Source organism: Pleurodeles waltl, chromosome 11 (assembly GCF_031143425.1).
Source record: "Pleurodeles waltl isolate 20211129_DDA chromosome 11, aPleWal1.hap1.20221129, whole genome shotgun sequence".
In the NCBI taxonomy this organism is placed as follows: Eukaryota; Metazoa; Chordata; class Amphibia; order Caudata; family Salamandridae; genus Pleurodeles; species Pleurodeles waltl.
The window spans coordinates 132,201,756-132,219,458 of record NC_090450.1 but is presented as its reverse complement, the minus strand read 5'-3'; the positions used below and the strand labels follow the sequence as shown (position 1 = coordinate 132,219,458).

General features: G+C 46.1%; 1 protein-coding gene across 2 annotated transcripts in view; it reads left to right on the top strand.

Annotated features, from left to right (window-relative positions):
• MFSD1 (major facilitator superfamily domain containing 1) overlaps nt 1–17,703 on the top strand; it is a 138,015-nt gene that overhangs the window by 71,749 nt on the left and 48,563 nt on the right. For both annotated transcript variants that reach the window (XM_069213267.1, XM_069213268.1), the window contains exon 9: nt 17,472–17,583. In XM_069213267.1, the coding sequence (XP_069069368.1) occupies nt 17,472–17,583 (112 nt within the window). The remainder of the gene's footprint in view (nt 1–17,471; nt 17,584–17,703) is intronic.

Genomic DNA, 17,703 nt, shown 5'->3' with positions numbered 1-17,703 from the left:
TAGGGAGGGGGGATTACTACTGTTCGAAGAGCCAGGTCTTGAGGAGTCTTCTGAAGGCGAGTAGGTCTTGGGTCTGTCGGAGGTAGGTAGGGAGCTTGTTCCAGGTCTTTGCGGCAAGGTAGGAGAAGGATCTGCCGCCGGAGGAGGCTCGTTGGATGCGGGGGACGGTGGCGAGGGCGAGGCTTGCAGATCGCAGTTGGCGGTCGGGGTGTAGAAGTTAAGTCTGTCGTTGAGGTAGGAGGGGCCGGCGTTGTGGAGTGCTTTGTGTGCGTGGGTGAGGAGCTTGAAGGTGGCCCTTTTGTTGACGGGAAGCCAGTGGAGTCCTTTGAGGTGAGGGGTGATGTGGCAGTGGTGGGGTGCGTTGGTGATGAGTCGGGCTGAGGCGTTTTGGATGCGTTGGAGTCGCTGTAGGTGTTTTGCTGGGATTCCTGCATAGAGTGCGTTGCCGTAGTCCAGTCTGCTGCTGACGAGGGCGTGGGTCACTGTCTTCCTGGTGTAGGTCGGGATCCACTTGTAGATCCTGCGGAGGGTGTTGTAGCTGGGATTCCTGCATAGAGTGCGTTGCCGTAGTCCAGTCTGCTGCTGACGAGGGCGTGGGTCACTGTCTTCATGGTGTCGATCGGGATCCACTTGTAGATCCTGCGGAGGGTGTTGTAGCAGGAGGAGGTGACGGCGCTGACTTGTCTGTCCATGGAGAGTGTGGAGTCTAGGATGAATCCCAAGTTGCGGGCGTGGTCGGTGGGCGTCGGGGCAGTTCCGAGGGTGGTGGGCCACCACGAGTCGTCCCAGGTGGAGGGAGATGTCCCGAGGATGAGGATTTCTGTCTTGTCGGTGTTGAGTTTCAGGCGGCTGTTACTCATCCAGTCGGCGACTGCTTTCATTCCCTCGTGGAGGTTGGCTTTGGCGGTGGCAGGGTCGTTGGTGAGGGTGAGGATGAGCTGGGTGTCGTCGGCGTAGGTGATGATGTTGAGGTCGAACCGGCGGGCCACTTGTTCGAGGGGGGCCATGTAAATGTTGAACAGCGTTGGGCTCAGGGAGGAGCCCTGGGGGACGCCGCAGATGATGTTGTTGGCTTCTGAGCGGAAGGGTGGGAGGCGGACGGTCTGTGTTCTGGACTGTCTCGATCGATGTGGTATAAATCCAGACTTATCTGACCCCCCATCATGCTGTATAATCGATTGGCCAATACCTTTACCAGAACTTTAACTTCAAAGCTTAGTAGTGATATGGGCTTGTGAGTCGAGTTTTTCAGGCTTCTCCCCATCCCTATGGATTATTGTTAAACATTAGAAGGATGTGCTAGAAAGTCATTTGTATATTTCTGAGAGAAACCTGTTCACCCCTGGAGCTTTCCCTCCACTGCTCCTTTTAGCTGATCAATTGCTTCTTGGTTCTCCTACACTGGCCGGTCCATATCTAGTAAGTCTCTGTCCTCATTGCTTAGCCTACAGGCTGGGAATTCTGCCACAAATAACTTTCCCATTCTCCATGTCCTCCACACTAGTTCCGTAGAAGGAGTTGACCCGTTGTCTGTAAGATCTCTTTAATCTGCTTTATTCATCTACGACCTTCCTCTTGTTTGCCCAACCATTCAAGCAATTTGCTGTTCTTACAGCCTTTGGTGTATAGTTGGCATGTGCCACTGTGGATGTGGGTCCGGGATTCGTTCTGCAGTAGATTATGGGTTTGCTCTCTCATGTTTGCTATGTTCTTGTTTTGTTCACAACCCTTGGCTCCCTCCAACTGAATAAGATTTTGCTCCAGCTCTTGCAGTTTCCATGCCTTCAGATAATTATCTGTAAGCATTGTTACAAGCCACTCTAGTGCTCAAAGTGGTAACCAGAGGTGAGTGATCTGAGATTCCTCTTGACAAAATTCCCAAATCTTTGGCCATACACTTGTGGGATGAATAGTGTAATGAATAAATAGTCCAACCTAGAGAACGGCATGTGATACTGAGTAAAACGTGTACTTCTTCGTGTGCTTCTTTATAGAAGTCTTGCTAGCCTAGAGCAGAGTTAAACCCCATTAGTTGTGTCAGGTTTATCTTATGAAAAACCCCTCTGTCTCAGACGTTCAGTCAGTACTGTCATTCATCTCTAAATTAAAATCTGCACCTACCACAAGGATGATTTGTGGTATCTGAAACAGCACTGCACCTATCGTCTCCACAGCAGCTTAGAGTCTGGGCAGCAAGTAAACCGATATAGCTGCCATTTGTTCTCCATGCAGTGCACCTCCCAAAGCCCCATAACAGCCATGCACATCCATCTATGTCTGCTGCACCTGGAAAGATGTCCACATTTTGGTGAGCTACTATACTTGTGAAAATAAACAAGCACTCACACCAATGACCCACCAACATCACATCCTTGTGAAGCAAGTTTCAACTTTCCTGGCTTTCAAGCGCACAAAATGATTGTCCTGGTGGTAAGTACAAACGTATAGAAAAAGGGGTGGGGGCTTTGTTTATACTATCTTTTGTATTTTTTTTTTTTTAATATAACCTTGTGGTAGTTTAGTTATTTTAGGTTTCTAATTTCTTGACTTTCCCCACACCACATACATTCTCCATGTTTGTGTTGTATTATCCATATATTCATACACCCACTTGTCCCTTGGTGCTTTCCGGTGCATCTGCTTCTGAGTATGACACCGTTGCATGGGAAACTCTGTTAGTCCCACATCAATTTCCTCAGTTTTCCATTACCCTGTTTCCACTTAGTGTGAGGTCAGTCTACAAGATGATGGTTCTGTCACTCTTTTGTGCTGGCATTGGATGACCTTTCTTGGGCAGTTCTCTGGATTTACTCTGTTGTTTTCTTGCATTGTGTTTCCTGGTTTTGGTGTTTTTATTTTCCCTTCCATGATGTGGACTCTGTAGTCCCTATCCCTCAAACCCACTCCCACTCCCAGGCACCATGGAAACATGAGGTACCATATTCTGCCTTTCTCTATAATGCGTGCACGCCAGGCATGCCTTTTGATAATTGATCTTTTGTCTCCATTTTTACTGCCTGGAACATTAATTGCTTCTGATACATTTACTATGTGAAGTATGAAAACAAATATTCTTTTGCACCCCCATCTCTTCAGGACCACAGGTTCTTCCTGTCTGTGGAATGGCTTCTCTATCTCAACAATATGAAATCCTTGCAATTATTGCTCTTGGGGGTGCTTCTGGCTTTGTCCTGGGCACAGGAGCACAATGTGTCCTCTTTACCTAGAAAAAGGATGAGTTCTTAGGGTAGGAGAACTTTTGTGATAATGTTTGGCAAATAGCTCAATGCAGTGTCCCTTTGTCCTCTCTTGAATGCTCACAATGCAGATTTTATTTCTCCGTACCATGGTCCCCTGTATCTTCAACCCTAATTGCCAGATCTAATGTTAGTCAACTGTTATCTTCAAGACTGCCTGTTTAAGTGCTTTTGTTTCCACAGACATTTGTTTGGCTTTATTTTCCACTTTCCTAACAACGTGATCTGAGATTTCGTTAAAGACAGCTTATCAGAGATTCGGGTTAAGCTATCTTGATTCTATTCTTGAGTTTCCCTCTACTCTCAAATCACTTTTGGCATGTTCTTCATTATTGGTTCTGGCTCTTATTTCTTTCTTGCCTGTAGTGACTGCACTCCTACTTGTGCTGCTGTAGGCTCCTCCCTTCAGAGGAAGAAATATATGTCAAGCTTGCTTTTTTGGTACTGCTGTGCCTGGGTGTTGCAGTCCTCTCCCACCTTTAATTTCTGCAGGTTAGCAGATTGAGGCTTCTCTCACATACTTGCTGTTTCCGCATTACTGAGTTTGCTGTGTTGTGGTCACATATCTGTGCTGTTCTTAACTCCTCTCTAATACATTTTTTAATAAACAAAATGTTCATTAATCTCTTTTTGTCTCAATATGGTAGCCTCTCGATATGGCCATAACTAAAGGTGCAGTGCAGCCACACCTGTGGTGATGATGCTCTTATTTCTGCTTCTCGATCAGTGCTGTCTAGCAGGTGTTTCTCCTCAGAAAGAATGGGGGTAAAGACGAAGCATCTATTGAGCCATAGGCCTGTACCAACCAGTGAGCCACTTAACTGAGCCATCAAGGCCTATCTCATCTTGGGCCTTTGAATACAGCACACAAGCACTCGCTGCAGCTTGTCAAATACCTTGTGTGAGACCCTCCCCTTTCTACTCATCACACTTTCGTCCGCAGTCTGTCCACTGTTCTCCCTCAATCATGACACATGATCAGGCATCTTGGCTGATGAGATCCCGTATTTGTCCATTCCTTTAGCCTTCCTTCTGGCTGTGCAGGTGTCGAAATATGTTTCCTGTTCCTTCTTTCAGTCAGGGTCCTGGGCTCATGGAGACTTAACTGCTCCACTGGCAGAGGGAGGCTTTGTGTCTTACCTCATAGACTGTGGTATCTCCTGACACTCATCCTGCGCATGACCCCTTTGTGTTGCCATTCAGGCTTCTATTGCGTTCTCTTCTGCTTCTTGTGGAAGCATATAGACTTTAGGGCTAGGTCCAACCACACCAAGTCTCAGCTCTTCTGCTCCCGCCACGGGTGGGCGTCCTCTATCTGTTATGATTGGGGCCCCTGTTTTCAACTACCGGCTTCACCACAGCTGTGGGTCCAAATGATGCAGGATATTGGATGCCTAGTCAGGAGTGTCCTTAAGGTGTGGCCATCTTGATGATTAGTCAGCCATGCCTCAATAATATCATAGCCATGGCACTGGTGCTGACTTGCAGTCACTGGCAAATTAGATTATTTCTTATTAAATTGATTATTAAATTGAAAGTGTGATATACTATCATTTTATTTAAAGGAGGAGCTTCATTGTGCATTTAAGTTGGAAAAACAGGAAATGTAGACTTGTTAGATCACACAAAATAGATTAACTGCATTAATATAGTCAGTTAGAATAGCTGGTTACTGACATGCTTTATCCTCTTTCTTCCTTTTGTAGATGTTATCTTTCTTATAATAGAGGGATTGGTGTTAAGGCATGATGTTTTTACTTACTTGTGACACATTCAGGCGATTATGTGATACTCTCCATCTGCCATTTCTAGTGGTTCTCGATTATTCCTGAACCTCGGTGTAGGAGGCTGGCTTGGCTTCTAGTGGGTACCTTGTGGTACTTACACCATGTGCCAGGTCCAGTTATCCATTATTAGTAGAATAGAGGTGTTTCTAGCAGCTTAGGCTGATAGGAGGTAGCTATGGCAAAGCAGCTTAGGCTGAACTAGGAGACATGCACAGCTCCTACTATACCACTTATATCATATAGCACAATATCATAAGAAAACACAGTACTCAGAGTTACTAAAAATAAAGGTACTTTATTTTAGTGACAATATGCCAAAAGTATCTCAGAGACTACCCTCACTTAGGAGGTAAGTAACATACACAAGTTATATGTACACAAACCCAAAACAGGTAAGTAACAGTAAGAAAAGTAGTTCAATGTAGAATCACCACAGGATGCAATAGATGAACATAGGTCTAGGGGCAACACAAACCATATACTCCAAAAGTGGAATGCGAATCACGAATGGACCCCAGACCTATGGGAAGTTGTAGAGGGTCGCTGGGACTGTAAGAAAACAGTAAGGGTGTCCAAAATACCCCACCCCAAGACCCTAGAAAGTAGGAGTAAAGTTACCCTACTACCCCAGAAAGACACAATAGTCGTGGTAGGGGGATTCTGCAAGAACCACAAGCACCAGCAGAACACTGAAGAGGGATTCCTGGACCTGAGGACCTGAAAAGGAAGGGGGCCAAGTCCAAGAGTCGCGATAGTGTCCAGGGGGGGCAGGAGCCCAGGAAACCCCGGATGAAGGTGCAAAAGGGCTGCCTCTGGGTGGAAGAAGCTGAAGATTCTGCAACAACGAAAAGGGCTAGGAACTTCTCCTTTGGATGGAAGATGTCCCACGGCATGCTGGATGTTGCAGAAGTTTTACCATGCAGAAATACCGCACACAAGCTTTGCTAGCTGCGAGGGTCGCGGTAGAGGTGTTTGGGTGCTGCTGGGGACCAGGAAGGACCAGGATGTCGCCCCTTGGAGGAGGAGGAGACAGAGGGGGCGCTCAGCAACTCGGAGAGCCCCCACAGAAGCAGGCAGCACCCGCAGAAGTACCGGAGCAGGCACTTGGAAGCTCTGTGAACTTAGAGTCACAAAAGGAGGGTCCCACGAATTCCGAGTCCAACTCAGCGGGTTGAGCACTGCATGATTGAGTGCTGGGGACCTAGGCTAGGCTCTGCCCAAAGGAATCCTTGGAGAAGTGCACAGAAGCCGGAGCAGCTGCAAATCACGCAGTACACAGGTTTGCTGTCTGGCATGGGGAGGCAAGGACTTACCTCCACCAAATTTGGACAGAAGGGACACAGGACTGTGGGAGAAACTTGGACCCAGCTCCTGTGTTCCAGGGAGTACGCTCGTCAGGATGAGAGGGGACCCAGAGGACCGGTGATGCAGTCTTTTGGTGCCTGTGTTAGCAGGGGGAAGATTCCGTCGACCCACGGGAGATTTCTTTTAGGCTTCCAGTGCAGGGTGAAGGCAGACAGCCCTCAGAGCATGCACTACCAGGAAACAGTTGAGAAAGCTGGCAGGATGAGGCAATACAATGATGCTGGTAGTCGTCTTGCTACTTTGTTGCAGTTTTGCAGGCGTCCTGGAGCAGTCAGCGGTCGATCCTTGGCAGAAGTCGAAGAGGGAAGTGCAGAGGAACTCTGGTGAGCTCATGCATTCGTTATCCGAGGAATAGCACAGAGGAGAGACCCTAAATAGCCAGAAAAGGAGGTTTGGCTACCAAGAGCGGTAAGAACCTATCAGGAGGGGTCTCTGACGTCAACTGCTGGCACTGCCCACTCAGAGCAGTCCAGTGTGCCCCCAACACCTCTGAATCCAAGATGGCAGAGGTCTGAGACACACTGGAGGAGCTCTGGGCACCTCCCCTGGGAGGTACTGGTCAGGGGAGTGGTCACTCCCCTTTCCTTTGTCCAGTTTCGTGCCAGAGCAGGGCTGGGGGATCCCTGAACCGGTGTAGACTGGCTAATGCAGAGACGGGCACCATCTGTGCCCATCAAAGCATTTCCAGAGGCTGGGGGAGGCTACTCCTCCCCAGCCCTTCACACCTATTTCCAAAGGGAGAGGGTGTAACACCCTCTCTCAGAGGAAATATTTTGTTGTGCCTTCCTGGGCCGGGGCTGTCCAGACCCCAGGAGGGCAGAAACTTGTCTGAGGGCTTGGCAGCAGCAGCAGCTGCAGTGGAGACCCCGGAAAGGCAGTTTGGCAGTACCCGGGTTCTGTGCTAGAGATCCGGGGGATCATGGAATTGTCCCCCCAATACCAGAGTGGTATCGGGGTGACCATTCCATGATCTTAGACATGTTACATGGCCATGTTTGGAGTTACCATGGTGACGGTACACATAGGTAGTGACCTATGTGCAGTGCACGCGTGTAATGGTGTCCCTGTGCTCACAAAGTTCAGGGAATTTGCCCTGAACGATGTGGGGGCACCTTGGCTAGTGCCAGGGTGCCCACACACTAAGTAACTTGGCACCCAACCTTCACCAAGTGAGGGTTAGACATGTAGGTGACTTATAAGTTACTTATGTGCAGTGAAAAATGGCTGTGAAATAACGTGGATGTTATTTCACTCAGGCTGCAGTGGCAGTCCTGTGTAAGAATTGTCTGAGCTCCCTATGGGTGGCAAAAGAAATGCTGCAGCCCATAGGGATCTCCTGGAACCCCAATACCCTGGGTACCTAAGTACCATATACAAGGGAATTATATGGGTGTACCAGTGTGCCAATGTGAATTGGTAAAATTAGTCACTAGCCTGCAGTGACAATTTTAGAAAACAGAGAGAGCATAAACACTGAGGTCCTGGTTAGCAGAGCCTCAGTGATACAGTTAGGAACCACACAGAGAACACATATAGTGCACAAACTTATGAGCACTGGGGTCCTGACTAGCAGGATCCCAGTGACACATATCAAACACACTGACAACATAGGGTTTTCTCTATGAGCACTGGGCCCTGGCTAGCAGGATCCCAGTGAGACAGTAATAACACCCTGACATATACTCACAAACAGGCTGAAAGTGGGGGTAACAAGGCTAGAAAGAGGCTCAGTTTCATTAACCCCCTTGAATGAGACGTAAACAGTTCCAGTTTACTGCTCATATCTTTAAATCTTTACCTCCCCATATTACCCTTGTCTTTAGGGTTGAGCCTGCGAGAGCATGCGCTAGTACATGCTTCTCGCTTGCAAGTTTGTTGTTAACTAAAAAGGGAATGGAGCCCACTAGTTGTTAACTATTTGTTTACTTGCCTGGCACCTTTCTTTCCAGCCTTGTAATTGGTCTCTGCAGGTCTAACATAATTTCCATTCCTGTCTGTGGAGCACAGGCCAAGCTATGATTGATTCAACCTAATCAGTAACCGTCTGCTGCTCCCAACGTGATGGAGGTACTTCTTTTAAAATTCTAGGGCCCTGCAAACAAAAAGCGTGTGAGTGGCTAAAACATGCTCAGCAGGACAAACAAAATTGGAAAGTTTTATTTTCTATAGTTGTCTTTTATTTTATTTTGCCAAGTGTTATTTTCTGACTTTGCACTCACATTTTCTAAATATTGCAAAGCGACATTGTTTCTTTGTGTAATTTTTTTAATTATGCAAATCGTGCTGTACATCCCAGTCCACTCCAAACCAATCTGCCCCACTCCAATCCACCCCACTTCACCCCACACCAGTTCACCAAACTCAATCCAATTGACCCCACTCAAAACAGTTGACCCCAGACCAATCCAGTTCACTCTAGACCAAACCAGTCACCCCATTCCACTCCAGTCCACCACACACCAGTGTGCCCCATCACTGCAATCCAAAACAATCAAACTCATGCCAATAAAAAGTGCCCCACTCCAATCTACCACAATCAATCCAAAACAATTTGCCCAACTCCAATTGCCCCACTCTTATCCAAAACAATCTTCCCCACTCCAATCTGCCCCAATCCTCTCCAAAACAGTCTGCCCCACTCCAAAGCAATCTGCCCTTCTCCAAAACATAAAACGTCCCCCTTCTCAACCAGCAAACGTCATCGATCTATTTTGCCTCCTGTCAGTTTTGCATTGTCCCATACCCACCTTCTTGAACTCATCTCCTCTTCCTCTTTCCTATTCACATGGTTATCAATCCTACTCTAAAACAGTTTGCCTCTCATCAGCATTCTTTTGCTTTTTTGTTTCTTTCTCAGACCTTTTCACCTTTTTGTTCAGACTACGCTCCTACCTTTTACTCACTAATCATGTTACCATTTTATTCCCCCTCCTGATTCTTCCTTCCTCACTTGTAGGTTTTCTAAAACGTTCATTGACAGTTTGGTTTATCTTTCACAGTGCCATTTTGTTTCCCTTTATGATGTACTGAATATTCTTAGTCTCGTTTGATTGTACCTTTACAAGCTTTTAATTATAGGCTGGGAGCCCCAACACTCGTATATTACAAATAATAAATAAAATAAACAGAATTAGGGTTGTTGATTCGCCTTTGCTGTGAGTTTCAGGCAGGCTAGTTATAGGCAAATTGAGTTGGTCCTTGTAGCAACAATAATTGTTCTCCTAATTATATTGTATAGCATCAGTGTTAGCAAATTTATAATATTCAATTGTCAATAATGTTGAACACAGTTGATCATTATATACTGCTGTATTGCTTGGCTGCCTTGGGTATGAGGGATCCAGTTACAAATTGGTTTATGTCTTTTGTATTTTTATCAGACTGCTCGCACGGCACACTGTCCACCCCTTGATATTGGCACCCAAGCCCAGTTTGGTATCTTCCATGGCTTTTCACAGCTCCCCAGACTGTTTAGCATGTATGATAAGCCTTTTGATTTCTTCTGATCCCATTTTTCAAACACACAGATGACATTCAGGTTATCTTTTGAAATGACTATGAGGTAGTTATGTCTGCCTCATTCTAGTAATATATGGTGGTGGTAGAGGGGGTGACGATAAAGATATGATCTAGTTATGTGGAGATAACTGGCTAAAACTAAACACAGACAAAATTGTATTCTGGACTGTATATGGCACCAGCGTCTGAGACCATGCATTTTATTATGCTGAGATTGAGGTTGTGAGGAACCTGGAGATAAAAACCCAGATTTGAGTAGGTCCTTTATCTTTCAGTTCCCTTTAAAGAATCGCAGGAGACTATGCCCCTGCCTTAACATTGCTCAGTACTAGTGCTAGGTATTTGATATTGCAACACCTTAAATGTGGATTTGTCTGAAGACCTCCTTGCTTAGCTGCTGTGGTGGAAATTGGGTAGCCAAGCTTACCCCTTATATTAGATAGCTTGGTACTGCATCTTTTCACCTGTTGAGTTCTTTGCACTGGCTCCATCTTGCAGCCAAGGTGATCCTTTAAGTGGAGCCCGTTGTTTGTCAAGTTCAATATGGTAATGACCCTTGGTTTCTGGACGAGATTGGGCGATTTAGCCCAAGTCAGTTCCAGCACTCTTCCACTAGTTCCTGCTCGTCATCCCCTCTTTCAGGCTATATCATTGGTTTATGAATATGCAAAATATATACTTCTTTTTTTAATATCATATTTATTGTTTATTTTCATACAGACTGTAAAGAAATGGCTCCCTGTTGCAGTTACCCCCCACTTTTTGCCTGATACTGATGCTGACTTGACTGAGAAGTGTGCTGGGACCCTGCTAACCAGGCCCCAGCACCAGTGTTCCTTCACCTAAAATGTACCATTGTATCCACAATTGGCACACCCTGGCATTCAGATAAGTCCCTTGTAACTGGTACTACTAGTACCAAGGGCCCTGATGCCAAGGAAGGTCTCTAAGGGCTGCAGCATGTCTTATGCCACCCTAGAGACCCCTCACTCAGCACAGACACACTGCTTACCAGCTTGTGTGTGCTAGTGAGAACAAGATGAGTAAGTCGACATGGCACTCCCCTCAGGGTGCCATGCCAGCCTCTCACTGCCTATGCAGTATAGGTAAGACACCCCTCTAGCAGGCCTTACAGCCCTAAGGCAGGGTGCACTATACCATAGGTGAGGGTACCAGTGCATGAGCACTGTGCCCCTACAGTGTCTAAGCAAAACCTTAGACATTGTAAGTGCAGGGTAGCCATAAGAGTATATGGTCTGGGAGTCTGTTTTACACGAACTCCACAGCACCATAATGGCTACACTGAAAACTGAGAAGTTTGGTATCAAACTTCTCAGCACAATAAATGCACACTGATGCCAGTGTACATTTTATTGTAAAATACACCACAGAGGGCACCTTAGAGGTGCCCCCTGAAACTTAACCGACTGTCTGTGTAGGCTGACTAGTTCCAGCAGCCTGCCACACCAGAGACATGTTGCTGGCCCCATGGGGAGAGTGCCTTTGTCACTCTGAGGCCAGTAACAAAGCCTGCACTGGGTGGAGATGCTAACACCTCCCCCAGGCAGGAGCTGTGACACCTGGCGGTGAGCCTCAAAGGCTCACCCCTTTGTCCCAGCCCAGCAGGGCACTCCAGCTTAGTGGAGTTGCCCGCCCCCTCCGGCCACGGCCCCCACTTTTGGCGGCAAGGCTGGAGGGAACAAAGAAAGCAACAAGGAGGAGTCACTGGCCAGTCAGGACAGCCCCTAAGGTGTCCTGAGCTGAAGTGACTCTAACTTTTAGAAATCCTCCATCTTGCAGATGGAGGATTCCCCCAATAGGGTTAGGATTGTGACCCCCTCCCCTTGGGAGGAGGCACAAAGAGGGTGTACCCACCCTCAGGGCTAGTAGCCATTGGCTACTAACCCCCCAGACCTAAACACGCCCTTAAATTTAGTATTTAAGGGCTACCCTGAACCCTAGAAAATTAGATTCCTGCAACTACAAGAAGAAGGACTGCCTAGCTGAAAACCCCTGCAGAGGAAGACCAGAAGACGACAACTGCCTTGGCTCCAGAAACTCACCGGCCTGTCTCCTGCCTTCCAAAGATCCTGCTCCAGCGACGCCTTCCAAAGGGACCAGCGACCTCGACATCCTCTGAGGACTGCCCCTGCTTCGAAAAGACAAGAAACTCCCGAGGACAGCGGACCTGCTCCAAGAAAAGCTGCAACTTTGTTTCCAGCAGCTTTAAAGAACCCTGCAAGCTCCCCGCAAGAAGCGTGAGACTTGCAACACTGCACCCGGCGACCCCGACTCGGCTGGTGGCGATCCAACACCTCAGGAGGGACCCCAGGACTACTCTAAGACTGTGAGTACAAAAACCTGTCCCCCCTGAGCCCCCACAGCGCCGCCTGCAGAGGGAATCCCGAGGCTTCCCCTGACCGCGACTCTTTGAATCCTAAGTCCCGACACCTGGGAGAGACCCTGCACCCGCAGCCCCCAGGACCTGAAGGACCGGACTTTCACTGGAGGAGTGACCCCCAGGAGTCCCTCTCCCTTGATCAAGTGGAGGTTTCCCCGAGGAACCCCCCCCCTTGCCTGCCTGCAGCGCTGAAGAGATCCCGAGATCTCTCATAGACTAACATTGCGAACCCGACGCTTGTTTCTACACTGCACCCGGCCGCCCCCGCGCCGCTGAGGGTGAAATTTCTATGTGGGCTTGTGTCCCCCCCCGGTGCCCTACAAAACCCCCCTGGTCTGCCCTCCGAAGACGCGGGTACTTACCTGCAAGCAGACCGGAACCGGGGCACCCCCTTCTCTCCATTCTAGCCTATGTGTTTTGGGCACCACTTTGAACTCTGCACCTGACCGGCCCTGAGCTGCTGGTGTGGTGACTTTGGGGTTGCTCTGAACCCCCAACGGTGGGCTACCTTGGACCAAGAACTAAGCCCTGTAAGTGTCTTACTTACCTGGTTAACCTAACAAATACTTACCTCCCCTAGGAACTGTGAAAATTGCACTGTCTACTTTTAAAACAGCTATTTGTGAATAACTTGAAAAGTATACATGCAATTTTGATGATTTGAAGTTCCTAAAGTACTTACCTGCAATACCTTTCGAATGAGATATTACATGTAGAATTTGAACCTGTGGTTCTTAAAATAAACTAAGAAAAGATATTTTTCTATATAAAAACCTATTGGCTGGATTTGTCTCTGAGTGTGTGTACCTCATTTATTGTCTATGTGTATGTACAACAAATGCTTAACACTACTCCTTGGATAAGCCTACTGCTCGACCACACTACCACAAAATAGAGCATTAGTATTATCTATTTTTTACCACTATTTTACCTCTAAGGGGAACCCTTGGACTCTGTGCATGCTATTCCTTACTTTGAAATAGCACATACAGAGCCAACTTCCTACACAGACCGAATAACAAAGTTGATTAAACATCACAATATCAGCACATATTGTGCAAATGACCCCTCCCTACAAAGAGGTCCCCCTAACCTCCACTCCCACCAGAAAACAAAAACATAGCTGCTCGTACAGTGCGATTGCAGCAGTTAATTAGTATACATTACATATACGAAATGCAGCGGGTGTGATATCAAGGGAGGATTAATTGGCAAGGCACTAGTCTCCTAGCGACAGAGCTGCTGTCAACAGTCTAATATCTGAAGATTGCGTATTCTGTCTATTGGTGAGTGTCCTGGCTGGGTCCAACATCCCCCGTAGGAACTAACAAATATTATCTGATGGGGTCATTAAGTTTACCGGCAACAGTCCTTCACACAGTTTCATTCATCACTTACATATAGTGTTTTGGAATTGCAAGGAGATCAGACTGTGATCAAAATGGAGGCTGTAAATGGCCCCAGTTATCCTGACCTTATATCAGTATTCTCTATAGAATTGTCTAGTCTGGCTCACAACAGACTGCTGTGAGGGACTCACCTGAGGAGCGCCATCATGCTTTTTGTGTGCCACTAACTGTTAGCGCCCTTGCTGGGGTGGGACTCTATTCCAGAGCCCTTGCTGGGGTGGGACTCGGTTCCCCAACATTTCAGTGGGCCAGGAGGCAGGGTCAGGATAGTACCATTGTGCACATCTGCGCTGATCTCTTCACACAGCTCGGGACGCACCCAGGCGAAGATCGGGCACAACTTTGCCTGTCATCACCTGGAATAGGCTAGGCTAGGCCTACCCTCTTCCTTATAACCCTGGGGAGTACAAGAGGACTGATTGAACAAGTATGTCTTTTTGTTGTTTGTAACTTTAGCTAGATGTTGCTTTGATGGTAATTTGCTCATTCTGACAACTATGAGCAAGTGGAAGGCAGTGGAACCCTCAAAATTTAAGAAAACCACTGGGGCCTTACCCGGTCACCAGCTCCCCAGGGACAGCGCTATGACGCTCACAGACCTAGACAACCATCCTTATTGGGGAAGTAGAGACTTTGCTTGATTCCAAAGTAACCAGGGGCAATCAAGTCAAGGAATCTAACATTGTTACAAAGATGAAAAGTTTACCCCAATCCTCACATGTAAACACTCAAGCTATGGCAGCTAGCATTGCTTCACCGCTTTCTGAAGAGGGAGGACTAGCCTTAAATCAGCACAAGTATTATAGCGATCAACTGACTGCATCTAGACAACCTCTTTCATCTACAATTATTATCAACAGTAGCGTATCATGTATAAATAGGTTCCCCCCACCCCCAGCAGCTGCAACAAATACTGTTTCACTTTCTACAGCCACTTCTGAGTCTCACTCAATCTGTAGCCAAATGAAAGATAGTTTCCCAATAATGGCAGGAGGCACTGGTTTTGAAGTTTACCACTGCAAACTGGATGAGCTAGGAAGGCTAATGATTGCATTGAGCAGTAAAGTTGAAAATCTTGAGTCGCATCTACGTCTTTGCAGGTGTATGCACATTTTGATTGCATGAATCCACATGACGACCTGTTTTGGGATCATGTCCTGTCTCAACAAGAGAAACAGAGCGTAGAGGTCCCGAACAAGGACCGCTTACAACTGGACTGGCAGTGTGTGGCAAAGGACAGTAATCCATCACTAACTAAACAAATGCCTTTCATTGACAGGAGGGACTTTTCTGTTATTAGATCCATTAGTCATCCTCCTGCCATGAAGGGGCTTAATAGTCGTTGGTTAAACTATCATCCTTCTGTACATCAAAACAGGAATCTGGGGCTGTTGCATTCTCCTTCTGATTGAAGCATGGCTCCAAGTCAAAGTATTATTCCCCCAGAGAAATACCTAAGTCCAAGCGTTCTGTTTCGCGTCCAGCCCCACCTCCAGCTACGGGGTGCCAGCATGGATTCCAGGAACATGATATTCATTATGCAGGTGCCTAAGCTGAAAGAGGGATCCTATGACGATGTAGACACCCTGATTAATAGTCATACACTGGCTTAGGATGAAACTTAATTGTTTTTTCACAATTAGGTCTGACATTGTTCATGTGAAAAGGCATTCAGATGACTGACAGCGTTTGATTATATTTCTTCATTGATGTGTTCAAACAAATTTGCTAAGAATCTTATCAATTTTGAATTGCCCACTTGCTTTCTCAAAGAGGGTCAAATGACTGCAATAAGACTTAAATCATCTGCTCCTGTAGCTAGCACAGTTGAGTCATGCTGGGAGTTCTTTGGTATATACTCAGCTAAAGCCATTGTATTGCCGGCCTAGTGAGGTGTCTAATCTTAAAGTGGATTCACTGAACTGTTATGGTGATTCTATTAACTGCCCCTCAGGGAAAGGGGCTGTGTAGTAAGGGCATTATGGCTGGGATGCCTGTTGGTGATTTAGTTAGTGCTAATTCAGTGACCATTAATTAAGGTTATCATGCATCATTCCTGGTTATTTCATACTGTGTGTCCGATACTGGCTTTTAGGGATGTGAGGGCCCTCAGGTTTTGCCACAGAGGGTTGCTCCATGTTGGGACATCACTGAAGGCCCTTGTGATGGCGTAGCTATTTGAGCACTGAGTAAGGGGGGAGGGCTTGCTGCCACTGTGAAAATGATGCAGGCTCCTAGGGAAGTGTTGAAATTCCGGACAGGATTATACTAATGTTGTGGAATCTGGCGGGATTAGGCAAAGGTTTTTCGATGTAGAATGGCTGTCCTATATTGATGGTTGTGACATCTGCAGATTCCAAGAGACATTGGCCACTGAGAAAATACATCTAAATGGTTTGACGTCTTATAGTGTGGAAGCCAAACCTCCTGAGAATTGTGGGAGGGCTAAGGTGGCTTATTGATACTGCTGAAAGATTACCTTTCTAGCGCCCGCAGAGTTTTACGTATAGATTCTCCTGACATGACGGGCATTATTATAACATTCCTGTCTGGAATATATATTGCTTATATGAATATTTATGTTCGACATGTGACGGTGAACAGGGAAGCCACTATTCCACCCTCTCTGGACATGATTCTTGATACTCTTCACCCAAATGAAAAACTAATTATAGCAGGCAACTTCGATACCTCATTCGAACATTCTCCATTTATAAATGAGATTATAGATTCAAAGGATGAACTATGGAATATTCCCCTTCTGACAGGGAAACCATGCTGTAATCTTTCGGCTAATACCCTTAAAATAGCTCATTGACGATTGGTAGGGGTTTAAGAGCCTACAATGGTCGCCCACCTTCTGACCCTGAGAGGGCTCCTACCTTTAAGCAAGGTTCCTATTCTAGTGTTATTGATTATATTCTACTGGATGTAAGATTTTGGGCTCTTCTAGGGGAGATGAGAAGTAGACACCCATTTGGATATCAATCATAACCCCCTGATTCTAACTTTAACTGGGGAAGCTTTGAGGAAGGGGAATACTAATGTTTGTGTCACTACGGTTACAGAACCTATCCTGGCCATAACCGTCGCTATGTTTCATGGCCGACAGTGATGACCTACCAAAAACATTAATCAGAGATTTATGGTCTCTGTGTCCTATCTGTCAAACTATGTTGGTCATCCATGCTCAAATATTCATATTCTCAACATACACAATCAATTATTTAATGAGTTGCAGAATTTTTTGTATAAAGAAGGCTGCAAGAAGTTGGGGAAGGGTAATGATAACAAATCGTATGTCGCCGGATGCAAAGTAGCCAAACCCAATTTGAGAAACGCTATTAAGAAGTGTAATAGAGAAGCGATTGTTCAAGCTAGGTGGAATTACACTAGTTCTCTCAACAGAGCTAGAAAGAACCGGGATGAAACGATCTGGCAGGACATGCTTGCTGCAGCTAAATGGAAGGACTCTTGTTCATGCTGGCATTTAGCTGTGTATTTATATATTTAATTTACGTGAGTATTGTATATTGCACTTTGATGGTTGTTGATAACCAAATCAAGTTTTTCTGATGATCACTGCTGCGAAGGAGCTTGTGGGCTAGGGCAATTTACAACATGTGAAAATTTCTTTCTGTTAATAACAGTTATATTATTGGAAGTTTTAAATTTATAATATTTCTTTTTCTTTTTTCTTTTGTTTAAGTTTGACTTTTCTTTTTATTTACAGGTGAAGTGATAAAACTTACTGATGTGAAAGACTTTTCCCTGTCTCTGTGGTTGATCTTTCTGATCTGTGTGTTTTATTATGTGGCTGTGTTTCCCTTCATTGGGCTCGGAAAGTAAGTATAATTCTTATTTTGGAAATTGTATCTCCAACCAAAATACATTTCATTTCAGTCCTATGAGCAATAATATACAATAAAATAAATTCTGTTAGAGCTGTAAAATACACAGTAATA